The following is a 26,659-nucleotide window of genomic DNA, read 5'->3' as shown; positions in this document are numbered from 1 at the left end:
ATGAAAAGGTGTGGCTCCTTCAAAATAAAAGTGTTATTAAATGGACTAACCTTTGTTTTTGCCCCTCCACACCAGAGACAGCTGTTGTCTGGTGATTTTATTGTTGTGAACACGATATCTAAACAACAACTTGAGGAAAGTTCTTCAAATTTGACAAAAATATTGACTTGCACTCGTAGATGAACTGAGTTTGAAGGTCGCTGTGACCTCAACACAACTGTGTTGACTCGTGAACGTGGTATCTTGACAACGCCCGGAGGAAAACCTTTCAAAGTTTGCACAAATGTTCACTTAGACTCACGGATGAAGTGAACTTATATTTCTGGGAATGCAATATATCACAAACACCTGGAGGGACTGAATCTGCATCAACGCTGGAGGCTAAAGACAACAGGACATTGGTTCTAGTCTCTTAAAACAAATCCTGGATGACTTAGACTTGTAATTCCTTGTTTTGGACCTTTGGGGTTTTCTGTGGACGTCAGATTTAAATGTCGTGCAGTGTGGAAGTGACACAAAGTGTTTAGAAATCTGCTCGCACGATGAAACTCATTGCAAAACACAGCGGAGGCCAGGAAGTGAGTTTTGAAATCCTGGCCTCACGTCACATGTGAGGTAAACACGGAGCGGACACAAATAATTCATCCTGCAACTGAAGCTGAGATCATTTTATTTTGAAGAAGAGATCCTCCTCCCTCTCGTCTCTGTGTGGTGAACCGACTGGGGCGGACTTGACATTTGAAAACGTTCGATTCCAGTAGAAGTAACGACACAAACACGCTGACATTTACAAGCAAACATTATGCTGACGCGCCCTCTAGTGGAGGCGAAAGGACATCACAGTTAATATGAGTGTGTGTGTGTGAAGATTTGTGTGTTGCAATAGATCTCTTTCCATATTTGTCACTTTATTATGTGCAAAATGAGACTTAAACTACTTATAGCAAACTTCATGTCTGTGTGTTTGGTGAAGAAGGTTAATCTCTGTGGTTCTGTTCATTTCTTTGCTTTAAAAATCCCTTTAAAAAGTGAATCAACATATTTTTCTAACTACACACTTTGTGAAGAACTGCAGTTCTGGTCAAATAACCTATTTAAATTTGCTATGAATTCAGATAATTCAGATTTTAACATTGCAACACACACGTCTTACATCTCTTAACTCAATGGGAATTAAACCTAAACCCCTTAAACTCAACTACAGAGTCAGACATGTGTGTGTTAATTTGTGTGGCTTGTATTGGTATTGATTGCAGGTATAACTCATGTTGTGGGGACCTAATGCTATTTATACACACACACAAACATTTGTCTTCCATATGGGGACAACAAGTGAGTCCACATAATGTGCGTTTTAAACTTGAAGACATGTTTTAAAGGTTTCAGTTTGATTACAGTTCAGTTTAAACCTGTAGAAACTATGGTTGAGGTTAGAGTTGGTCTCCAGGAAACCAACCTACTGTCCTGTGTAGTCATGGAGACACTGCTGGGTGTGTGTGTGTGTTTGTGTGTGTGTTACTGTGTTGGCGTGTGAGTGCGTGTGTGTGTGCATATGATTGCAAAAGGAGGAAGTTTCATAAAGAGCCCTTCAACTTCTTCCCCCTTACGAAACCCTTCACGTCCATTTTCACACCTTCGACCTGTTGCAACTTCTTCCATCCCACCTCGCACGCCGATGACACAAGTTGTGCTGTTGCAGGAGACGACACACAAACACAAACACAAACACAACACAGGAAGGAGATATGAGTGCAGAAGTGAAGGGAGAGAGAGAGATAGACAGAGAGAGAGAGAGCGAGCGAGGGAGGAAGAAAGAGAGGCAGCAGAGGGAGGGGAGCGAGGGAGGTAACAGTTTCCTGTCGTGTCTGCACCTTCCCCTCCGAGTGTGTGTCTGTCAGCGAGCAGAGACGAAGCCGAGCGGAACAGGATGCAGGCGATCAAGTGTGTGGTCGTGGGAGATGGGTACGACATTTATTAATCTTCAACTTTACCTTCTTTGCTGTAACTTTTATCAAGATGCCGTGAAAGATGTCGAATCTCGAGGTGTTAACTCGAGCCGGTTGTGTGATGGGGCCGTTTGGGGCCTTGGCCTCAGAGCTGAGGGGCTTTTCTTCTTCATAGATTGTGTTCAACTTGTGTTTTTATTGTGTTTGCTAAAAAGACAAAACTCCTGGACTCTTTAAAGCTCATGAGAGAACAGAGTGAGTCCGGGGAGACGTGTCAGGCTGTAGGCGTGTGTTTGACAGCGCTGATTCACAGTGATGGGGCCTGATGAGGAGAACAGGCCACGACATGCAGGGAAATGCAGCGCCGGCTCCGAGCAGAGGCTTCTTACTGCAGATGGACAAACCAAAGAAGAAAGAGGAGCTCCAGAAGAGAAGCCAGTAGATTAAACCAGAACAAGAAAATGGAGGCTCTACTTGGTTAAAGGCTGGACGTTGTTAAACTCTTTAGATTTAAAAACCTTCTGCTCCGTCTAAAGATTCAGAAGATTCAAACTTCTACACACTCTCTGTCCTTTAAGGTGGAGCAGCAGTGTCATTTGTCATGATGGCGGAAGTGGGGAAGTCGTTGCTGCGGCGTGATCGATAAATTAAATTAGACATTTACCGGGCTCAGGCTTTACAGGACTGTGAGTGTTGAGCTTCCTGTTTGAGCCGAATGTGACACTGAGATTTAAAAGTATAAAGTTAAGCTTTCATGACTTATTGAGGTGAACACACGAAAAGAGAGTTGCAAAGTTCCCCAAAAGAAGAAGCATTACGTCAAAGTGACAAATCCCTCTAGTGGTCGTGGAAATTAAGACTTTTTAATCTCAGAATTTAACCAATCTCCTAAAAGTTACATTTTGAATTAATTAAGATCACGACACGTGATATGTTTTGGTGGGAAACCTAAATACGACCAGATTAAAGTTGTTTTTAAAAACTACAAAGAATTAAATTGTTGACAGATATTTTAGTTTTCCATCTGAATTTCTGATCTTTTTTGAGTGAGGACAGCAACATAAATGTTTTTGAGACATTCAGAGCACTTGGTTAAGTTTGAGGAATAATCATAATCATAATCCTGTTGTGGTTTTAAATATTCAGGAACAACATGTTTAAGTAAAATTGACCAAGACATCGATCTTTGTCCAACCTGAACTAAAAATGTTTTGTCTGTGAGACACCACACCTCATGTACTTATTCATCCACAGCTGTGCACATCTGGACAATCGCAGCAGAAAGTATTAATTTGACTGCTTTCTGAAATTGCTGGATGGATGACAAAAAGATAAATTCAGAATCAAGTTGAAAACCCATGAAGGAGCTTCACAGAACCGACCATGCAGAACTTCTGAGAGTGTCCAGAAAACTTTTCAGTTGTAGCCAGTGTTGGCGTGACAAGTCATATAAATATAGAAGCAGCTTTTGACTTTATTTGTGTCATTTGGGGATTTCCAACCAAACAAAGAAGTTGAATTGTGTTGAGCCAGCAGAGAAACTTCATCCCCGGCAGCTGTTTGTGTGTGAACACGTGTCGACGTCTCTCTGTGTGACCGAAGAGACGTGAGGCTGCTGTTAACAGAGAGAGAGGAGGAAGCTATAGAAAGACAGTTCTCTCACATCCAGCTGCTGTTACACAAACCTTGTGTAACACGTCTATGTCTAATGGATCTATGGATCAATCACAATACTCACAACGCCGTCAGTAAAAGTGTTAAACTCTGATTTTAAAATCTCGTAACACACAAACAATCTCATGCTGGCAAACTCAAATTAATCAAAAAGCTAAATTACATCACAGTATTTTAAATACTAATGTCCCCATTGGTTGAAATGACGAGAAGGAAACATTTTTTTTATTAAACACAGTTGTATTATTTGGCTTTTTGGAGTATTTTTAGTTTTTGCTTTAGCACATTCAAACTTTGTAATCATCATGCAGCTTCTCTGAAGAGATGGATCAAGCTGATAAAGTAAAAGAGAAGAGTCGTGTCATGTCAACAAACATGAAGGAGGCATTACCCATAATCCCCGGCTTCCTGAACCAGAAGAGCTGGTGCTGTAACAAAATCCACAAAACTCTGTTCAGAACTCTTCATATTTCAAAAGTTTCCTGCTGATGATCTACCATCAAACTAATTTTAATGAAGCTGCTTTAAGGTCAAAGATTCCAAATATATAAAACTGCTTTCATGTAAACAAACATGATCAGATTTGTGTCCTGCATCCTGTATTGTTTTTGGGACTGAACCAAGCAGAGGAATACGGGGGTGTCTCAAACTAAGAAGCACAAAATGAAGATAAGTTGTGTTTTGAGGCGATGCTGACGAACCAAGAGGCTGCACCCAGAGACAGAAACAAGGAAGAGGAGATGAACATGAGACGGAAACAGTGACGGAGAGAGAATGAGTCTCCTCTGAAGAGATGCCTGAGATAAAAGCAGATAACGAGGGATGGTGTGAGAGGAGGAGAGGAACCTCGATGGAAAACCAGATAGAGAGCAAACAGAGAGAGATCAGACGGGGACGGTTTTTTTTCTTCTTTAATTTTGCTGGTTCCTGTTTTCAGCTTTTGAAACAGATCAGTTCCTTTTTATCGCTCACACACAACCACAGAGGACACACACACACACACACACACACACACACACACACACATGCTGGTATGTCTATACTTGTGACAGAACACACTCCCCAGTCCTAATAATACAAACTTTACTTATGACCTCTCACTGTAACAGAGAAACCAGAAGCAGAAAATTTGGGGATTTGGGTTCCTGAGCTGCAGATTACACAGTTTAGAGATGAGCTTCCCCTGCTGGAGATGCATTTCTGTGTGTGTGTGTGTGTGTGTGTGTGTGTGTGTGTGAGTGTGTGTGTGTGTGTGTGTGTGTGAAGTCGAGTTCTGGTGATTTGGTTGAAACGCTGACAGCAAAGCTCTGGAACAAAATAAGAGTGAGGCCAGTCGGTACTTGTTTGATCGGCTCTTCCTCGCTGTGGAAGAACTGATGGAATCTTAAAATCCAAAACCAGAGTTGACCTGTGACGCCCTGTGGACCAGTCGAAGCCTAAACTCAGAGATGTCAGTGCGTGTGCCTGATGAAAACTGTCCCAGAATGCATTGCACCAAGAGAAAGGGACGAGCCGCTCACAGTTGAGCAGCAGCTGCGTTTTGAAGTCATAGTGTGAGTCTGTCGGTGCACGTGTTGCATCATTTCCTGTCGCTGCTCGATGCTTCACAAAGAAGAACAGAGTGAAAAATTGTGTAATTGTATTATATACTGTTATTTATATATATAGATATCTATATATTTATTTTGGAGGTGGAACAAAGATTGTGTCCCTCCCTCTCTCTCTCTCTCTCTCTCTCTCTCTCTCTCTCTCTCTCTCTCTCTCTCTCTCTCTCTCTCTCTCTCTCTCTCTCTCTCTCTCTCTTTCTTCAGACTTTATGGCCTCAGACGTTGTTTTTTGTCTTCATCAAAAAAATGTGTTTTTACTTGTTTGATTCAGAGCTGTCGGAAAAACATGTCTCCTCATCAGCTACACAACCAATGCCTTCCCCGGGGAATACATTCCTACTGTGTGAGTATGACACACACACACACACACAGACACACACGTGCTCTCTCTCTCTCTCTCTCTCTCTCTCTCTCTCTGTGTGAATGTAAATGAAAAACAGTAAAATTACAACAATTAAATATGTAGCTGCACTGACAAGGATTTAGCATTATGAACAAACATGCATTGCACATGTCTTAATATCGCCTCCCACACACAAACACAGACACACACACACACACACACACACACACACACACAGTGCACGTGCAGATGTCTGACAGGTTCGGACTGGCAGCAGGGTGATTAAACCCTGGCAGCTACAGTAAAAACAGAGGGCGTTTGCAATAATTCAATCTTTTTAGGAAGAAATTTAATAACAAGCTTATTTAATAAAAGGTGATGTGAGTAATATTAATATATAATTTAAAGTAGAACTCCTTAAATGTCGCCTGAACATTTTTTTTATTTCTGACCTTAACTTAACTTATGCCTGACATTTAAAAAAAATCCTCTTAACCAGGGATTTGGTCATATAACTGTAGGTGTCAGCTAATAACAATAATAATCATAATAATATCAATTATAATTCAGCTTTATATTGGTCTTTACATGGTAATAACACACACACACACACACACACACACACACACACACACACACACACACACACACACACAGTAGATGAGTGGTGTTCCAGTGTCGCCACATGGAGGCAGTGCTGCGTTAGCATCACAGTCTCTGTGGTTATTTTCAATAAGAAAGAAACTCACAGTTTTGAATGAGCTTCTCTAATAACCAGCTCCTGCTCTCCGTCTTATTCTAAGAACCCATCGTGATATTTGTATTATGAATCAAATGATTGATGGTTGGGAATCCTCCTTTAAATGACTGTGTGAGTCTGGAGGCGGCTGATTGATCGACCTCTGACCTTCTGGCTCCCCACAGGTTTGACAACTACTCGGCAAATGTGATGGTGGACAGCAAACCAGTCAACCTGGGCCTGTGGGATACAGCTGGACAGGAAGACTACGACAGGCTCCGCCCACTGTCCTACCCACAGACGGTACACACACACACACACACACACACACACACACACACACACACACACACACACTCATAGATAGATGGATAGATGGATGTATGGAGTCAGAGTTCAATAGAAAACATAAGACAAACTTTGTCTCCCGCTGGTTTCACAGAGTTCCAGATCAATAAAACAAAACAGCCGCCTGTCGCATGTCTCATTAAATTCAAATACAGGGACAGACAGGACAAGAAAAGACGAGAAGTTACTGAGGAAGTGGAAACACACAGATAGGAATTTCATTTGGAACTTAGTAAAGGTGGATGTGACCGTAGCGTAGCAGGAAACAGAAATGAATTGCACAGATATTTATCGACAGGTGAAATATGCAAATCAGCCTTTTCACGATTATGGATTTGCTATTCGGATCGAGATGAAACCCAAAGTGATTTGTTCTAGTATCTTCCGTGGTTTCTCCAGAGCTTTCCTTCCACCGGCTGTGGACCTCATCAGCATCACGTTCTCAATTTGAGTTTGAATTGAAGATTCTAGATCAAAACACAGATTGAGATGTGAAGGAAATGAGTGAATCACACACACACAAACACACAAACACACACGTACATATTATGTACATATAAACAATATCTACATCTGTGAGAGATACTTTTCAGTGTGAGAGAATTCTCCAGTTTCTCCATGAAACAAGAGGAAATCATGTGACGTGTACTTCATTCCAAAAAATTGATTGATTCCCCCCCCCCCCCCCCCACACACACACACACGAAATGTGTCCCTTTATCACCTGCTCAGTTGTCTTGTAGATGGAGTGGTTATTATTTCGTGGCGGGTCATCTTCAGTATCTCTTCATCATCTCTCCTCTTCCTCCTCCCCTCATTTCCTGCAGGATGTTTTCCTGATCTGTTTCTCCCTGGTGAGCCCGGCCTCCTACGAGAACGTCAGAGCTAAGGTGAGTCTCTACAACTAAAACCTATACATCTATATAGATCCTATATCGAGGTAGAGCTGATCAATATCCCTGACCTACGCTATCACATGGAAGAAACTTGATTCTTGCTTCTTTTCCTACACGTGTGTTTTAAATAATCGAGACTGTTATGATATACTGTACTGATATTCTCCAACACTGTGTCTGACTGGTGAACAATGAGGAGGAGGGAACCACACAATGATTCACATGAAAAAACCACATCTACTTGAAGTCACACAAGTTATGATTTTCTATTTTTAGTTTTTTTAAATCACAGTTATATTTACATTATAGCTAAAACACATGCAGTTGCAGACTTTTGCCAGTGAGGGGTGCTGCAGCCCCTTCAGCACCCATACTTCCAGCGTCCTGAAAACTCATCCATCAATTTATAAAAAAAATTGTTTAATTGATGACAAAACAATCAAATTAGCTTATTTCTGTTAAATTTAAAATTAAAATTATATTAAAGGTATAGGGTGTAGAATTCAGTGACATCTAGTGGTGAAGTGTCATGTGGCAGCTGAATACCCTTCAGTTGTCATAAAAAATCAAAAGGTTTAGTTTGTCCAGTCTGGGCTCCTGTAAAAAACAACATGTAAATACAAACTATTGTAATATAATGTATTTAAACATAAAGGTCCCGTTCTAGGGTCAAGAAAACAGCAATTTCGTGAAAACGTCACCAGGATAATTTTCATATTCAGTTTCTTTCAATAGATCCTTCCACCTAAATCTTACACACTGGACCTTTAACATTAATTTAACATATTTAAAGGTATAACGGTAAAAACAGGGGACAACAGCAGCTGGATCCAGTGACTGTTTGGCTGATAAGTGACTTCACCTGTCATTAGACTTGTGATTTCCGTCCTGCCCTCCGTGTTCCTCTCCTGCTTATTCCTATTCAGCGTCATGCGGGCTAACGAGGAGACGCTAGCTTCATCGAGAGACGAGACCTTTCATGTTTCGGGGGCCACTCTCTAATGAAGAGCTCTCCAGGTTAACCCTTTCATGCACGAGCTCCAACGAGCCGAGCTACAACGGGAGCTCCTTCATTGTTGACCTCTCTCCAAACCAGTCGCACAGCTTCACTCAGCCCAGTCCGTCCTTTAGGAAGACAAAGGGGGGGGGGGGGCATGATCAGACTCGCTTTTAGTGAGATTCACGTCCTTCAGTGTGCATCCCAAGTAAGTCACCATGGTAACAAGGAGCTGGAGAGGTAGAAGTGGGTCCATGAAGATGAAACGGCCGAGGAGGGAATTTAAAATGAGGAGCAGGTTATGAGGAGGTAAAAAAAAGAGAAAACGCTGGTGAAACTTCGATATAGAGAGAAAAGCATTTCCTTTGATTTCTCAGAGAATAAAACACGTGGATCTAGATGAAAATATTCAAATATCCAAATCTCCAAGATAACCAAGGGGACTGATATTTATGAGAGTGAGCAATTTGAGTGTGCAACCGGACAAAAAATCCAGATGTGGTGAATTTTAATGTGGTTTCACAAAGAGACTGAAGTATGAGCTCATGTGGTCATGACAACAACCGCCAACTTTTTCCCTAATTGGGTGTTTTTCATGTTTTATTGACAACATCTTCTGGGTCCTTGTGAAACCCTTTGAATGGTGACATCCGTGTATGTCCACACAGAAACATATTAACGAGACCAAAGTCCTGGCATCTCTCAGTGTCTCAGACTAAACTAAAACTGGATCACACTCGATGAGAGCTTCTCTTTGCATTTTGAACTCGGCCGTTTCGTTAATTCAGAAAAATAGAGCTCAAGTAAATTCAATATATATCAGACAGTGTTACTTCCTAAAATCGCCATCTGCATTCGATCCCATTTCCAGTTTGTTTGGCCTCTAATTCCGAGACTGTGTCTGGTTTAAAAAAAAAAAGCTTCACAATCCTTCTTTAATCAGTTTCAGAAAGCTCATTTGTCTTTCCTGTGTAGAGGTTAACGAGTATCGACAGCGAGCGGCCTGAGCAGCTAAATGTCGAGCAAATCAAAGCGAAGTGACACGGGGGGAGTATAGATTAGCAGCCTCCTGTTCACGCAATGTCCATCCATCACCAATCACACTGTATTCACACTGTGCTGCATCACATGACACACGGTCAAGCCAGAGAAAAGAGGGGGCAGATTGGTGTGGCGCTTAACAACAACCATTTTGTGGCATTAAAAGGAAATTAAATCTTTTATTTCACGACTGATGTGCCGCAGGAAAACATGAAAAGTGAAAGGAGATAAATTACACAAACAATCCCGCTCGGTTTTGATCCCTGATCTCTTGAGGTACAGATTTAACAGTAAATATTAGTAGAATTCTTTAAGTCTTCTGTTGAGTGGGACTTTGTTTTATGCTGTAAAGTCAGATTCACGTAATTTCTTGAGTCAAATCTCAGAGGCTTGAGAAATGCCAAATTTGAAGTTAATTTAAAAGTAGTTAAAGAGACAGGAGCTGAAACCAAGTGTTTCAGACAGAGGCTGAAAGGAGGAGCTGCAGCAATGGACAGTCTGAGGAAAGTGATGTAAACCTTCTCAGGTAATAACACAAATTAGAATGATCAACCTGATTATGAGCAGAACATGTTTCCTTTGGCTAAAACAAGATAATTCAAGTTCAAATCAGGACTCAAATCTTTCAGAATTAAGATTACTCGCATGTCTCAAGAAATCCAGGAAATTCCTATCAGGGAGTGGTTAAAAACTTCAGCTCTTCACCTTGAGACAGTTGAAAGACTGAGTGTAAAAAGCAGCAGTATGATTCATCAGGTTTTACCCACAATCCCCCACATGTCACACGTGTGAACACCACTCCTCAGCCTGGATTTGCCAAATCCCCAAATTACGACTGTCAACTTAATTCCTCCAGGCGATACTGATCCTTAATTTGCTCACCGAGGGAAAACGGATGAAGGGAGGATGAAAGGGGCAAAGAGAAGAGTGAGAGACAGACGTCTGAGGGTTGAAAAGGGACAAGTGAAGGAAAGATCAGAAGGAAAAAGAAGGGAGATTCTGGGGGAGCGATAGAAAGATGTTGATACAGGACTGAAAATAAAAATACTTCATCTTGGGGCCTAAACACTGAATTACAGCCATTTCTTCATCTCATTCTTACATTTTAAAATGACAATTCCTAAAAGCTCCCTCATCTGACTTCCTATTCTTTCCATCCCCCCCCCCCCCCCGTGTTTGCCTCCTTTCAATTCCAGTGGTACCCGGAGGTCCGTCACCACTGCCCCTCCACACCCATCATCCTGGTGGGCACCAAGCTGGATCTGCGGGACGAGAAGGACACTATCGAGAAGCTGAAGGAGAAGAAGCTGGCACCGATCACCTATCCTCACGGCCTGGCTCTGGCAAAGGATATAGGTCAGTCCCGCGTTGATGAGGTTCTCTCAGGTCTGGTTTGACTCTGGCCTCTGTAGATGTGGTGAGAATGTGGTCCACACATTAGCTTTGCCTCTGATGGTGGTTGATCTGGTGCCATAACTGTGGTGATAGTGACTCTACGGACAGTGTAAGCACATGTGAGTGGATTGGACATTAGAGGATTTCCAATTTTGGAAGCGTGGGACGCCACAGAAGTAATGACATATTGTTTTTTATATTATAATGTTCAGAATCCACACACAAGGCAAGATTTGTCCGGAACGTAAGACCACACACATGTTTGTAGAAAATTGAAGATTCCAGAAGCTGCTTCCTGGTCCTGACTCAACTGGTACCATTAAGATTAGTGTGTAAACCCCATCATGACATTTCACCCAAACAAACCTATGGCAGAAACCTTAACAGTTGAAGGTGAACTCTGACTCTTAAGTTTGGTCCATGTTCCCCTTTCACTGGAGTGGGCAGAGGTTCTGACTCCTGCTGAAGATAGCCACCAGGGGGCGCTGCCTTGTCTTCATGAAGGGTCACGCAGCGTTTCTTTTCCAACACGCCTACAACACACATTTAGATGCACTAGTATTCTTGTCTATGCCTCTGCCTCACCTGCGTTGTTTTGTTTACATGCACAGACGCAGTGAAATACCTGGAGTGCTCGGCTCTGACCCAGCGTGGCCTGAAGACGGTGTTCGATGAGGCCATCCGGGCCGTGCTCTGCCCCCAGCCCACCAAGGTCAAGAAGAAGGGCTGCTCACTGCTGTAAAGGGTGAGAAACTGAAAAGGTCAAAGCCAGAGCAAAGTGTGGGAGTATCCTCAATGGTTCATTCATTCATTTCCTGTCCCCTGGATCTGAAGTCTACACAACTTATGTGAGAAAGAAAACGTCAGTCACACAAATTGACAAGACAAAGAAAGAGAGAGAGAGAGATATCGATGGAGTGAGCTCTGAAAAATAAAGGCTGATTCTCGTTGAGGAATTTCTCCAGTGTCACGTTTGATATGTGAAATAAAATTTGCAATCAAGACCCAGGGTAATTAACTGTCTTTTCAAGGCATATTTTCAATTTGTCAGGTGGAGGACAGGTATAATGTAGTGATCTGGAAAACGCAGCAATAATGTGACAGGCAACAAACCAATAAGCCTTTTCTCCACAGGAGGAACATTAACAACTGAATAACAAAGTCCAAATTAAAAACATAGGATCCAAGTTGGAGCTTTTTCATTTTTTTCTTCAAATTACCATAGTAAATAGTTACCTGCTGATATTTCAATATACCGATACACTGACTGTCATGCATCAGCATCATCCCCTCATCTGATCGTTTGTTGTTTTTACAGATTCTTCCAGGACCAGGGAGACGAGAGGAAGAGATCCAAACTGCTGAGCCCGGGTTTCAAGAAGAACATTTGAAATGTCTGTAATATTTCTAATAGAAAAAACAAAACTAGATTTCCACTAGTTAAAAAAACAAACAAACATGCTTTTGCAGTCGTAAAACAATGGTAAAATACTCTCTGTACAGCGAGACTGAATCTTAAAGTTCATTATATATACGCAGCAGCATCATTTACCACATCTCTGTAAGATAAGACCCTTTTATTGGAGTGTATCACCCAGATCACAGATTGTACATGAATCCAAACTTCCTGCTTTTGTTGTTACACAGCACTTCTGAGGCCCAGAGTGAATAAAGGTGTCTTGTGCTTCAGCTGTTGAGCGCTAACGATTAAGAATAAGGATTAGGATATAGTTTTGTATAAGTAGGGAAGTGAACAATGTTTTTCAATTAACAATTATTGACTAATGTATCCTTTGTTGTGATATGAAAATAAAAGATCTGTATCTTTAACATTGTCCTTTCAAGCATCATGGTGGGGGACAGGAGGCCAGGCTATCGCAACTATCTTTCTCAGTCGGGTCAATTAAGAGACTCTGATTAACATAACCCCATTGGATTGTGGGAGAAAACCTGCAAGGACACAGCGGCTGTGTCCGAAATCATGCACCATAGTGAGTTTGCCTTGTTGTGGTGGTGTCTATAGCGCATCACAGCACAAACCGAAGGAAATGATTTTATCTCTATATTTAAAGATAATCACTCAATATGTTTTTTTGTTTAAGTGTAAAATAAACCTTGACTGTGGGATTTTTCCACCGGCCGACATTTGTTGTTTTTGTTGTTGTTGTTGTTGCGAAATCCTGAGAGAATGACGTCAGCGTTTAGTTATCTCTATGTAGAAGTCACTATATAGTCAAGCAGGGAATAGTGAGGGAGTGGTTTCAGACACAGCCATGGAGAACATGCAAACTCCACAAACCGATTCAGACATGCGTCATCATCATCATCATCATCATCATCATCATCATCATCATCATCATCATCATCACCTGCACCACCGCAGCAGTGAGACGAACGATCAGCACGTGTCTGACTCACAAACATCACGCTGCCTCGGCTCACACTTCTACCATCTGGTTCAGACATCATCCATCTCACTTTGCCTGAGACACCGGGACAGTGGCATCAATCTGACTCCTGTGTTTCGGGCTGATAAACAAACTGATTAATGGAATAAATGAAGGTCAACATCGCTCATTATTGGTTTAAGTGTGTGTCTGGGAGAACGAATGATCCTGTGTGGGTTGAATACACAATCAGATGCACAGCGACTGCACCACCCTATCGTGAGAAGTACACTTTTAGAAAACAGTAAATGGCCAAAAGAGTTCAAACATTTATAATAACCTCATAAATCCTTCAACTGTGTGTTCCTGAATGAATAAGATGGATTGTAGGTTTTAGTTTTTAGTTTAAAGAAACGTATTCTGCTGTGTCCATGAAGAAGAGCACTGTGTGAAGTTTTATCAACACTTAACCACTGTACCTTTTTAAAGCCCTGTATAGATCTATACAGGGCTGTAATGTTTGCAGGACACAAGCAGCAGCAGCCCAGGGTTATTGGTCTGTATTTATAAAATGAACACTTCTTTCAAAGTCAGTTTACAGTCAGTTTGACTACAATGGGTATGGATGTGGGAAGTGTTCATCACAGACACATGTCCCCGCATTGAATCAATTCCTCTTCCTCCGCAGCGGAAAGCCTCCTCTTAGTGGTGTGTTACTCAGAGGCTCCTGGTATGCAGCAGGGAGGTGGGCAGCCTTTTTCAAACCACATTATCCTCGACTTGCTGATGGCTGGGCTGACAGCTCTCCAGTTTGGATCAATGCTTGATGATGTGTTCCAGCGACCGCAGGCTTCCTGAAATGTGCAGTCAGGTCGAATGTGGCTGAAAACAATGCTAGACAAAGCAAAGAAGAAATAAACACTGCGAGAGATAAACGTAATCACTGTTAAACTAAACATCCATTAATATTTCTACCCTCAGTCGTGCTTGGATAACAGGAGTCTTGTTTAATATAACTGTAATTATATCAGTTTTAGGGTAGTTTGGTTAATCAATACGATGTCTGCAAGAACAAGAAGGGCAGTCCCACTGTAAAGAGATGGATGGATGGATGATGATAATATCAGATTTTCATGCACAGACATAAGGATATTGTTTCAAAGCTCTACTTGTGGATACAGACTCCAAACATTGGATGAACTGCATTCAGACAAATGCAGGAACTGATTCAATCTATTCAAATGTGAAACTATAAAATTACTTTAACACAGCATCGTAAAAACAAAGCGTGACCAGTATAGTTTATAGAAAGCATTTGAATACTCTACTGAGCCACAGCAGATAGAGAGGAAGCATCAGTTGAGCCATTGTTCTCATATGTTCACCTTCTTCCTGTTTCAGCAGTGGCAGCTGACGGTCAAACCACGAACACTTATCAACACGATCCTATTGGCTGCGGACCTGTGCACGTTTATGCAAAGGGAGTTTTCCATTCCTACCAACAGCTTCTGCTCTTACACTCCATAGACTGGTTCAGTGGGAAAGTTGAAAGGGATCTATCAGGTAAACTGGGTATGAAGTTCACATGTTTTCATTAGTGTGTAAATCACCTGTCACCAAGAGTGATGTTGTTTTCACTGGCAGAGAACATCATCATGTTTCTACACCAGAAGGGACAGAAACCAAACACTGGGGACCTCTCGCTGGTTTATCATGGTTCTTCAGGACCAGTGGGGGGTGAGGCAAAGATTTTACAGGTTGTGAGAAATCTGCAGCTTCCCAGTTGTGCTTGTTTACTAAAGGTTTGTGTGTTTTCTGTTTGTAATTACTTTTTATGTCCCACAAATAAGTTCTGTGAGGAAAAGCAGACTCTATCTACCAGCATCACCAGCAGAGCACCCAACAGAGTGAACTTAACCTGGGCTGGAATAAAACTGAGATTTAACTGTCTTCTTCTCAATATGGTGAAATGCAAATCACATCTTCATGCTATGGTAAAAGCAGAGTTGTTGATTGAACTATTTTGATGAACTTGTTTTGTCTTCCCACAGGTGTTCCACGTGGAGATGAACTTTAATAGATAAACACTGCATGAAAAAGTAAAGCAAATCCATAAAACATGTTCTTTCCATGTTTTAGGGTAGTCATTCAATTAATTGGTGGTAAAGGTCAGAAAAAACATTGACTAAAGAAGTTTTAACTGTGTGGGATTGTGTTCATGTGTGTAGTTTGACTTTGACACTAAAAAGTTAAAAACAACAAGCCACAAATGCATTGATACTCATTTTATTTCAGTTGACAGAACATTGGGAAAAGAAAGTCAAATTTATAATTTTCTTTTTAGTATTTATAAAAGAAGAACAGACTTGTATAATGTCTACAGTTACAGTTTTGTTTCCAATACAATGACTGTATGATAACAGAAGCCATCTTTAGAATTTACATATGGGAAAATGCACAATTGGTTATTTTGACAAATTGTATTTCCTATACAAATGTATACAAAATATTTAACAAATTAACAAATGGTGGTTAAAGATTTAATGAACAATGACATCAACTGTAAATTTAGATGTGAAATTTCTGTTAAATAACTGAACATTTCACCATGAACCAAAAGCTGCATTTGCACCTGATGGGTTTATAGTCTTATTGATCCACTTCAAGTATGGCTTATAACAGAGGTCCATTGCTTGAGCTGATGCAGAACAGACATAAGTAGCACCAGACATTACATGGACACCATAAATCCTGTCCTTGTACACCACTCCTCCACCAGAGTCACCCTGTGAGAGATAGACGTGTGTTTATTGCATTTTTTTGCTGTAATCATTAACATTTGTATTCTTAACAAACAATTGAAACTTGTTATAACTGAAGAAATGACACAAAGTTAGATGACATGTACTCACCTTACATGTATCCACCCCAGGTGCTCTGTAACAGATCCTGTGCTCAAGTTGCAGTAAGGACGCTTGACAGTTGACGATGTTCATATCAGCACATTGCAGAGTTGGTGAAGAACCACGTACTGAGGAGAAGAAAACTTTTTACCAGTGAAGTCAACACTAGAAGATTATTATACTTATTTTAAGAAATTACATTGAACCTATGAGTTTTTGTGTATAATTAAGCAACACAATATGAAGACAAAGATAAACCTGATGGATTGAAATATTTTTCTCTTAAAAAAAACAAGAGCACAAGGAAAAAAGATGATCAAAATAATCCAATAACATTAATCTCACGTTTTTCATTATTTGGGCCAGCTGTAGTGGCAGCGTGACCTGCAACCTGAACCAAAGCACCTCTGTAAAAAAAAAAAAAAAAAATATATATATATATATTTGGAAACGTGGTTAATAAACTAATTCTTGTTTCTATTTTCTCACGTTCACTGGTAGGATGAGAACTCACATGTTGGGACGATGTTGACAGTCGGGACCTTGTACAGGATCGATACCTACAACTGGATCAGGCAGCTTCAGTAACATGAGGTCGTGTTTGAAGAAAAAGAACCGCTTGAATCTTTTACGTTTCTCTGTGATGTCCACTATTGTAGGAGGACCAGGATGCACGCCTATATGTGCGGTGAACTTCCTACAGGTAAAAGTGTAAACATCACTGAATCACAGTCAACACGTCATATTCCAATACTGTTGGTTATTAATCATAGTTTACAGCAAACCATTAATGACCGGTGCATCAGAGCATTAAAGTAAAAGTTGTTTCAGTTTCTCACCGTCCTGGCTCATAGCAGTGAGCTGCAGTCAGAATCCATTGGTCACTAATCAAAGAGCCGCCACAAATGAAAAAATTTCCAACAGTGTCTAACAGCTTGACATGGTACAGACGCTCCTTTGGTCCACAGGTTTTACCTCCGTAGATTCTCTTCTCCAGATCAACCTCTGTGCTCACTGTCACACCTGAATGAGACAGAGAACAACTTCTCATCACAGTATCTGACAAAAAGAAAAAGAAGCAGCAGCAGTGTTTCTTGGTCAGACCCGGTCGTGTCACAAAATGCTTCAGTTTCATACCTTGATAAAAGACAGAAATGTGATGCATTTCTTTACTGAAACAGGTTGAAACTAGAACACAGAGAGAACTGCTGCCTACTCACCAAGCCACATGGCAAAGAGAAGAGTTGTGAGACGAGCCATCGCTGTCCTTCACCGTCTCAGTGTCTGTCCTCCAGAGGCAACAGTTGTGTCTTTTTAAATCTGTTCAGGATGTCCCGTCGGCCTCTGAGGCACCAATCACATTGTGAAGATTCACTGACGCATCCCCATTGGCTAAAGTCATCTGCACGTCCAAGCAAATTTTTGAGTAACAGTTTAGATTAACGTACAGTGTAATATTTTTTACGAATGCTGAACAAATACATCACGTATCAGTACTTATATGTAGGTAGAGAGGAAGAACTTGTGAAGTTCATCAAACAAAGAGTTACAAATGTTGGATCTTTTAAAGAATGTATATATTGTAGGTATTTTTTATGGCGCTGAAACATTTTCTACGATTACTTCTCAAGTATTTATATAACCTACTGAACTATTGTTAGAAAGACCAACCAACAGGTCAACTACATTGATCCTAAATAATCTTGGGGTATGTTGTTTAAATTGAATTGTAAAGATTGATGTGTTTTCAGGGCACCGTTGAAAGAGTGTTGAATTCATTCAGTCTAATCCAAGTTAAAAGAATAAAGTTTGTTGAATCATTTATTCAATGTGACATTTATGTAAGAGGCTGCTGCACTTCTGATTGTAATCGCCTCCTTATTAGTTCATAATTCAATATTCTATGATTCTAATTAATATGAAATAAATATTAAACCACTTAATTACATCCCTTCCGTATTCAGACTAATAGTCTGAAGTCTAGTTATTTTGTTTTTGGGTGTATTGTATTATTACACATGCATTTTTAGTGTTGAATGAACCAAAGACAAGTTAGGTCTGACAAGCTGCTGAGTCATTTCATTACTTTGCAAATGATGTGGCTTCCAGTTTAATCTTTAGTAACTGTGTGTGAGTGTGTGTGCACATGTGGGTGTGTGTGTGCGTGTGTGTGTGTGTGTGTGTGTGTGTGTGTGTGTCTCAACTGAAGATAAGACATTCAAACACAAGGTTCTTGTTAAAGTTAGTTGATCAGTTTCTTGGTCAAATATCTCCTCTTGCTGTGATGATAAGTTCAATAGCAGAAGGAAATATTTCACTCAGTCACTGATATGCAACTACAACTTGAGTCCTGAATTTGCCTGAAGGTTTGATAACACATGAAGCACTGGGTACTATCGTCTGTGCAGCAGGTGTATCTGAACTTCAATGTAACTTTGCTGTTTCATTTCAATTTAACACAAAGATCTTTGTGTTCCGAGACATTTTATTGGACCAACATATAACCTGTAGTCATATTTCCATGTATACGTCAGCTGTTGTTCTGTAGATGGTGATCACGCTGCTTATGAAGAGTGCATATATATTTCTCTCCCTCTCTTTATCACACATGTGTATAAGAGCAAGAACAGCATTATTTAACCTGCTGATACGTCAGCAGTTGCTACAAGAGAAATCTGAGTAGGAAGTAGACATGCCAAGTAGACGCTCATTTATTAAGAGGGGGTCACAAGGCAACACAGCTCAGGACCCCTAGAAAGAAAGACCAGAGGAAGGTGTAGACAGGGGGAAGGAAATAAAACGTTAAATGAAACGAGAGAACGAGTAGAGAGAGAAGAGTGAAGGAAGGTGGAGGGACTGGTTGAGAGAGGATCAATGACACGTCTTTTACACCAAAAGTATTCGGGTAGCGGGTAAACCGTGTGAAAAAGCCTCTTTTCTCATTGTAAGTCGAGATTGCCTCTATCTGTTATCCCTGGTGAGATGTTGGATGACGCAATTGCAACGAGAATTTCCAAATGATCACGTTCACCCTGGTGACACGTTTCCATCGCTGCTGAACAGAGACGATAAAAACCTGTTTGTCTACTGCAGAGTAATTTGACCAATTCCCTACACATGCCAATTTTTTTATAATAGAATGATTACCTGGGAAATTTGTGAAAATGATTTTATAAAGGCCTTTACTGAAAATCTTAAAGATCGTAAAATAAATTCTTGATTAGCTGCTTAAACTGGATTAACACAAAAGTCTAATTGATTCTTAAAGGGATGGTATTGTTGTCTTTCTAATATGGCTGAATTACAAAACACATGTTCATGATCCATGCTATAATAAAAGCCCAGTTGTTGATGTTCTCCCCACAAACATTTCACATGGAGCGAAACTTTAATGAAAGTTTAAAACTGACTCGACAAACAAGGAACTGGAATCATAAAAACTACTGACACAGATGAAATGATACTCATTTTATTTCAGTTGACTGAACAGAAGGACTTGATATTTATTTTGTCCTCAATAGAATTACTGGATACATGTGCATTTTTAGTGCTGAAAAAAACAAAGACAAGTTAGGTCTGACCAGCTGTTGAGTCATTTCATTACATTGCAAATGATGTGGCTTCCAGTTTAATCTTTAGTAACTGTGTGTGTGTGTGTGTGTGCGTGTGTGTGTGTGTGTGTGTGTGTGTGTCAGTCTCAACTGAAGATAAGACATTAAACACAAGGTTCTTGTTAAAGTTAGTTTATCAGGTTCTTGGTCAAATATCTCCTCTTGCTGTGATGATGAGTTCAACAGCAGAAGGAAATATTTCACTCAGTCACTGATATGCAACTACAACTTGAGTCCTGAATTTACCTGAAGGTTTGATAACACATGAAGCACTGGGTTCCATTGTCTGTGCAGCAGGTGTATCTGAACTTCAATGGAACTTTGCTGTTTCATTTCATTTCAATTTTTTTTCCCTGGTGAGATGTTGGACGACAAAATTACAAGAAAATTGCCAAATTAGCACGTTCACCCTGGTGTCACGTTTCCATCGCCGCTGATCAGAGCCGATAAAAACCTGTGTGTCTACTGCAGAGTAATTTGAACATTCCTCTACACATGCATATATTTTTTTCCTCACGATGATAGAATGATGAGCTGGGGAATTGTTGAAAATGCTTTTTTTAAAGCCTTTTACTCAAAATGTTAAAGACAGTCAAATATATTCTGGGTTAGCTCTTTTATCTGGTTTAACATGGACGTTTAATTGATTCTTAAAGTGATGGTATTATTATATGGTTGTCTTTCTAATATGGTTGAATTACAAAACACATTTTCATGATCCATGATATAATAAAAGCCGAGTTGTTGATGGCCTCACCACAAACATTTCACATTAAGCAGAACTTTAATAAAAGTTAATAAAACTGACTCGACAAACTAGAAACTGAAAACATGAAAACAACTGACACAGATGAAATGATACTCATGTTATTTCAGTTGACAGAACAGAAGGAAGTGACATTGTTCATTATATTTTCAGAACTGGTGAAAGTAGAGCAGTTTATTCCTGTGTCTCCCTTCATAGTTTATTGTTTATGTTTTGTCCCCAATAGAATGACTGTATAAAAACAGACACAATCTGTTGAATTTACATACAAGACAATGTAAAACATTACTTTTTACAGATTGAAATTTTCTTAAAAAGGTCTGGTTTGTAGAATTTAGTGACATCTAGTGGTGAGGTGTCATGTTGCAGCTGTAAACCACTCACCTCACCCTCCCCTTTCAAACACGTTGGAGGGGAGGATTCCAAAGATCCTCTAAACCAGATCGACCTCTGTGCTCACTGTCACACTTGAATGAGACAGAGAATAGTGTGTAAATCACCTGTCACCAAGAGTGATGTTGTTTTCACTGGCAGAGAACATCATCATGTTTCTACACCAGAAGGGACAGAAACCAAACACTGGGGTCCTCTTAGTGGTTTATTATGGTTCTTTAGGGCCAGATTAGGAAATCTGCAGCTTCCCAGTTGTGCTTGTTTACTAAAGTTTTGTGTGTTTTCAGTTTGTAATTACTTTTTAAGTACCACAAATAAGTTCTGTGAGTAAAAGCAGACTCTATCTACCAGCATCACCAGCACAGCACCCAACAAGGTGCACTTAACCTGGGCTGGAATAAAACTGTGACTTTACTGTCTTCTTCTCAATATGGTGAAATGCAAATCACATCTTCATGCTATGGTAAAAGCAGAGTTGTTGATTTAACTATTTTGATGCATTTGTTTTGTCTTCCCACAGGTGTTCCACGTGGAGACAAACTTTAATAGATAAACAATGAATGCAAAAGTAAATCCATAAAACATGTTCTTTCCTCACAGTCCTGCAGGGTAGTCATTCAATACATTGGTGGTAAAGGTAAGAAAAAACATTGACTAAAGAAGTTTTAACTGTGCAGGATTGTGTTCATGTGTGTAGTTTGACTTTGACACTAAAAAGTTAAAAACAACAAGCCACAAATGCATTGATACTCATTTTATTTCAGTTGACAGAACATTGGGAAAAGAAGTCAAATTTATAATTTTCTTTTTAATATTGGTAAAAGAAGAACAGAATATTATTATGTCTACCGTTATAGTTTTGTTTCCAACACAATGACTGTAAAATAACAAAAGCTCTCTATAGAATTTACATGCACAATTGTCTATTTTTACAAATTGTATTTCCTATACAAATTTAGAACAAATAATTTACGAATTAACAAAAGATAGTTAAATATTTAATGAACAAAGACATCAACTGTAAATTTAGATGTGAAATTTCTGTTAAATAACTGAACATTTCACCATTAACCAGAAAAGCAGCATTTGCTCTTGGGTTTCTTGATAGTATCCTTGATCCACTTCAAGTATGGTGGATGACAGAGGTCCATGAATATAGCTGGTATACCACAGACTACATCAGGATGACCCCTTGCAATGACACCATAAATCCTGTGATTGTACACCACTCCTCCACCAGAGTCACCCTGTGAGAGACATACGTGTGTTTGTTGCAGTTTTTTGCTGTAATCATTAACATTTCTATTTTTAACAAACAATTGAAACTTGTTATAGCTGAAGAAATGAAACAAAGTTAGAAGACAAGTACTCACGGGACATATATCCACCCGATCTCTAAAGGCACAGATCCATTGATTATGTTTTAGTTCTTTGTAATGAGTCACACTCATCCTTCTTATGAGGACTTGACAGTTGACGATGTTCATATCAGCACATTGCAGAGTTGGTGAAGAACCAGGTACTGAGGAGAAGAAAACTTTTACCAGTGAACTCACAACTGGAAGATTATTATACTTTTAAGAAATTACATTGAACCTAAGATAGTTTTTGTGTATAATTAAGCAACACAATATTAAGACAACGACAAACCTGATTGATTTAAATATTTGTCTCTTAAAAAAAACAAGAGCACAAGGAAAAAAAGATTATAAAATAATCCAATAACATTAATCTCACTTCTTGTTTTGTTTGGGAAAGCTTGTGTGGAAGCATGACCTGCAACCTGAACCAAAGCAGCTCTGTAAAAAACAAACATTTAAATTAAAATATATTTTGAAACTATACGTAGTTAATTAGCTAAGTCTAGTTTTTATTTTCAAATGTTCACTGGAAGGATGAGAACTCACATGTTGGGACGAAATCGACAGAGGGGAAGTCGTACAGGTTTGATACCTACTGCTTTAGGCAGCTTCAGTAACATGAGGTCGTGTTGCTGGCCGTCGTTGTAGATCTCAGGTGGATCTTTGATTGGCACTCCTGTAGGAGGACCAGGATTTCCGACTATATATGCGGTGAACGTCCTACAGGTAAAAGTTTAAACATCACAGAATCAAAGTCAACATAACATATTCTAATACTGTTGGTTATCTATCATAGTTTTACATCAAACCATTAATGACCGGTGCATCAGAGCATTACAGTAAAAGTTGAATCACTTTCTCACCATCCAGGCTTAAAGCAGTGAGCTGCAGTCAGAATCCACTGGTCACTGATCAGAGAGCCGCCACAGAGGTACCGTTTTCCGTTAGTATCGGTGGCTATCAGCTTGACATGGTACCGACGCTCCTTTGGTCCACACTCTTGACCTCCGTAGATTCTCTTCTCCAGATCAACCACTGTGCTCACGGTCACACCTAAATGAGACAGAGAACAACATCTCATCACAGTATCTGACAAAAAGAAAAAGAAGCAGCAGCAGTATTTCTTGGTCAGACCCGGTCATGTCACAAAATGCTTCAGTTTCACACCTTGATAAAAGACAGACATGTGATGCATTGCTTTACTGAAACAGGTTGAAACTAGAACACAGAGAGAACTGCTGCCTACTCACCAAGCCACATGGCAAAGAGAAGAGTTGTGAGACGAGCCATGGCTGTCCTTCACCGTCTCAGTGTCTGTCCTCCAGAGGCAACAGTTGTGTCTTTTTAAATCTGTTCACGATGTCCCGTCGGCTTCTGAGGCACCAATCACATTGTGAAGATTTACTGACGCAACCCCATTGGCTAAAGTCATCTACACATCTATGCTAATTGTTGATCTTTATCAGTTGTTGTTGTCCCATTGCAATGAAGCACCAGCAGCAGTTAATAATGTTTAAAAACTGTTACTTCCTCAAACAAGTTGACAGTTAGTTCTTACAGTTTGGTTTGGTACAGCTTTACTCTGATCCTCAAAGGTTCTTGTTGTATTTCATGATCAGTATTTCAACATTCACAAAATAAGTTGTACCTTAATCGACAATTTTCTGACAGTGTCAACAACGATTTCAATGTTTTTCCATCAGTTTCAATGAAATAAGCAAGAAATTTACTGGAAGACTTCTAACAGGGATTGTCTTACAATACAAAATGATCCATATTTAGCATCTCAACAGATATTGTACTTCCTGTTTATCTTAAAAAACACAGCTTGTCCTGTTTTGACCAGTATTCTGAAGCAGAAGTAAGAAAGAGAAGTGTCTTTACAGGTCAATTCTATATACAGGTCCATAGTCTAATGTGCTAACAAGGATGACTATACCATGACAAAATTGAATAGGAGAATTATACTACCTTACATGAATCTGCTCTGTGGTGCATCTTGGTGGTCTCAGTCTTATAGTGAATGTGCTCCTGTCTTTGACCAGCACATCATGGAGAGGGTGGGAGACATTGTCCAGAATGGGGGCATCCACCTGCATCGCTGTGATATTCTCGCCCAGTAGAACTGGCCTAACCCTAACCCTAACCCTACTGGAGAAGTAAAAAAACATGACCCTCACAGTGCTAGCAGGCTTGTCCTGGTGGTCGTGGACTCGATTCGGCGGGTAGATGATGGCATCCTCAACTCCTAGCCGGGGCTGGTAGGTGAACTGGAGGGAATCCAAGTGTGGCCTGACTATGGGCCTGAGCTGCATGAAAACGAGTCTCTCCAGGGTCTTCATGATGTGGCGTCAGCGCCAATGGCCTGTAGTTCTTGGAGCCACTGGGACGCGGCGTCTCCGGCACAGGAACGAGGCAGGATGTCTTCCAGAGCTCAGGGACCCACTGAAGACTCAGGCTCATGTTGAAGACACGGTGAAGCACTCCACAGAGCTGGGGGGGACAGGCTTTAAACGACTTGGGGCTGACACCATCGGGGCCAGCAGCCTTGCCTGAGTGGAGTTTCCTCAGCTGTCTTCTAACATGGTGAGATGTGATGGACACTTTAAAGGATGCAGGCTGGGAAGGAAGGGGGTTGGAGTCGTCAGGAAGAAGACAGTTAGCAGTTAGTTACCAGAGGAGGTGTTGTATATTTCATGTGACCCATACTTCACTAATTTCAGATTCATATCGGCAAAATGGGAAGACGTATAGACCATTGACTGTTTGTGCATTGAATATTTTATAGACTGTTACACTCTTGTTACCTCTTTAATTCTTCTTCCAGGATTTAACACTGACCTCGTCAAGACCTGGTTGATAAGATGCGAACTGTGATTTTTTTAAAGACTAACTCTAACCCTAACCCTAACCCTAACCCTAACTCTTGGTACATTCCCTGTAAACACACATACAACACACAAATTAGAATGCTAATGCTAAGTAATCAAGATTTTCCCGCTATGAGCGAGGACTCCAATAACTGCACACACACGGTAGAAATGAAAGAAGCAGAGCCTTCTCACCTACGCAGTTTCCTGATCGGTGGTCCCAAGTGAGACAGCCAGGGCTGAAGCAGCCATGTCAGAGGACCTTGAGGAGCAGGAGAGACGGTGGATGTCTCTCAGACGAGAGCTCCAGTTTCAGCATGGGCTTGGAAATGAACACAGCTTTCCAGATTCACACTCATAGCAGTTGATTAGACACTGTTATCTTTTTCTTATATAATCTGATATTAATTTACTTACTATATAAAATTAATACATATTTAGCATCTTGACAGATATTGTACTTCCTGTTTATCTTAAAAAACAGAGCTTGTCCTGTTTTGACCAGTATTCTGACTTGCAGATTGAAGAAAGAGATTTCAGTTGAAGGACGACCGAAGAGAAACAGCCAGTCACCAGTACAGCAGAAGTAAGAAAGAGAAGTGTCTTTACAGGTCAATTCTACACACAGGTCCACAGTCTAATGTGTTCATAAGGAGGATTAGACCCTGACAAAAACTGAATATGAGAATTCTTTATTTTTATATTATTTATAGGATAAAATAGAGGAGCCATGTAGGTAGAGGACACTGCCAAAGATGGCCAAAGATTTTCAATTTGAAAAGACAACAAGATTCAAGAGTTTTAAAGCGCCCATATTGTGTAAAATACACTTTCTGGGCTATTACTATCCGTAATGACTTGAAGGGGTCATCGCTGTCCTTCACCGTCTCAGTGTCTGTCCTCCAGATGCAACAGTCTAGTCTTTTTAAATCTGTTCACGCTGTCCTGTCGGCCTCTAAGGCACCAATCACATTGTGAAGATTTACTGACGCAACCCCATTGGCTACAGTAATCTGTACATCCATGCTAATATTGGGATAACAGTTTAGATTAACGTACAGTGTAATATTTTGTACGAATGCTGTATAAATACATCACGTATAAGTACTTATATGTAGGTACAGAGGAAGATTTGGGATCTTGGAAAGAACATATTTCGTAGGTGTTTTATATGTAGCTGTAACAACAACAAACATGGAAACAGCGCCACCCCATGGTTCATTCAGGTTACTCTCTGATTCGTAGACGATATGGTGGTTTAGAGGTTTAGTTTCAGCCTGGATTTGGAAATGAGTGCAGCTTTCCAGATTCACAGTCACCAGTGGTCACTGGGGAGCTCCACCTTTGATTAGAGAGCTTTACCTTTTTCTTCTGAGATAAAT

General features: G+C 40.3%; 3 protein-coding genes across 4 annotated transcripts; 1 reads left to right on the top strand and 2 right to left on the bottom strand.

The window, feature by feature from the left end:
- Nucleotides 1-1,797: 1,797 nt before the first annotated feature.
- Nucleotides 1,798-12,816, top strand: rac2 (Rac family small GTPase 2). Of its 2 annotated transcripts, none has more exons than XM_053418491.1 (7): nucleotides 1,798-1,962; nucleotides 5,499-5,570; nucleotides 6,495-6,612; nucleotides 7,485-7,547; nucleotides 10,788-10,947; nucleotides 11,598-11,747; nucleotides 12,305-12,816. In XM_053418491.1, exons 1-6 carry the CDS (start codon nucleotides 1,928-1,930, stop codon nucleotides 11,726-11,728), a joined length of 579 nt encoding a protein of 192 aa, XP_053274466.1. In that variant the 5' UTR covers nucleotides 1,798-1,927; the 3' UTR covers nucleotides 11,729-11,747; nucleotides 12,305-12,816. The 2 variants fall into 2 exon arrangements, with proteins under 2 accessions (XP_053274466.1, XP_053274465.1); XM_053418490.1 differs by having other exon boundaries at nucleotides 1,800-1,962; nucleotides 11,598-11,731.
- A 2,827-nt stretch (nucleotides 12,817-15,643) lies between these two features.
- Nucleotides 15,644-17,715, bottom strand: LOC128436683 (anionic trypsin). The gene is made up of 6 exons (XM_053418489.1): nucleotides 17,497-17,715; nucleotides 17,116-17,299; nucleotides 16,791-16,973; nucleotides 16,622-16,683; nucleotides 16,286-16,404; nucleotides 15,644-16,159 (listed from the first exon to the last, which is right to left on the bottom strand). Exons 1-6 carry the CDS (start codon nucleotides 17,534-17,536, stop codon nucleotides 15,977-15,979), a joined length of 771 nt encoding a protein of 256 aa, XP_053274464.1. The 5' UTR covers nucleotides 17,537-17,715; the 3' UTR covers nucleotides 15,644-15,976.
- A 4,070-nt stretch (nucleotides 17,716-21,785) lies between these two features.
- On the bottom strand, nucleotides 21,786-23,895 carry LOC128436682 (trypsin-4). Its single transcript, XM_053418488.1, has 6 exons — nucleotides 23,658-23,895; nucleotides 23,271-23,460; nucleotides 22,954-23,127; nucleotides 22,784-22,845; nucleotides 22,420-22,568; nucleotides 21,786-22,293 (listed from the first exon to the last, which is right to left on the bottom strand). The coding sequence occupies exons 1-6, from the start codon at nucleotides 23,695-23,697 to the stop codon at nucleotides 22,114-22,116; spliced, it is 795 nt and encodes a 264-aa protein (XP_053274463.1). The 5' UTR covers nucleotides 23,698-23,895; the 3' UTR covers nucleotides 21,786-22,113.
- Between the last annotated feature and the right edge of the window lie 2,764 nt (nucleotides 23,896-26,659).

Source organism: Pleuronectes platessa, chromosome 3 (genome assembly GCF_947347685.1).
Source record: "Pleuronectes platessa chromosome 3, fPlePla1.1, whole genome shotgun sequence".
NCBI lineage: Eukaryota > Metazoa > Chordata > Actinopteri > Pleuronectiformes > Pleuronectidae > Pleuronectes > Pleuronectes platessa.
This window is presented reverse-complemented; position numbering and strand designations above follow the sequence as displayed.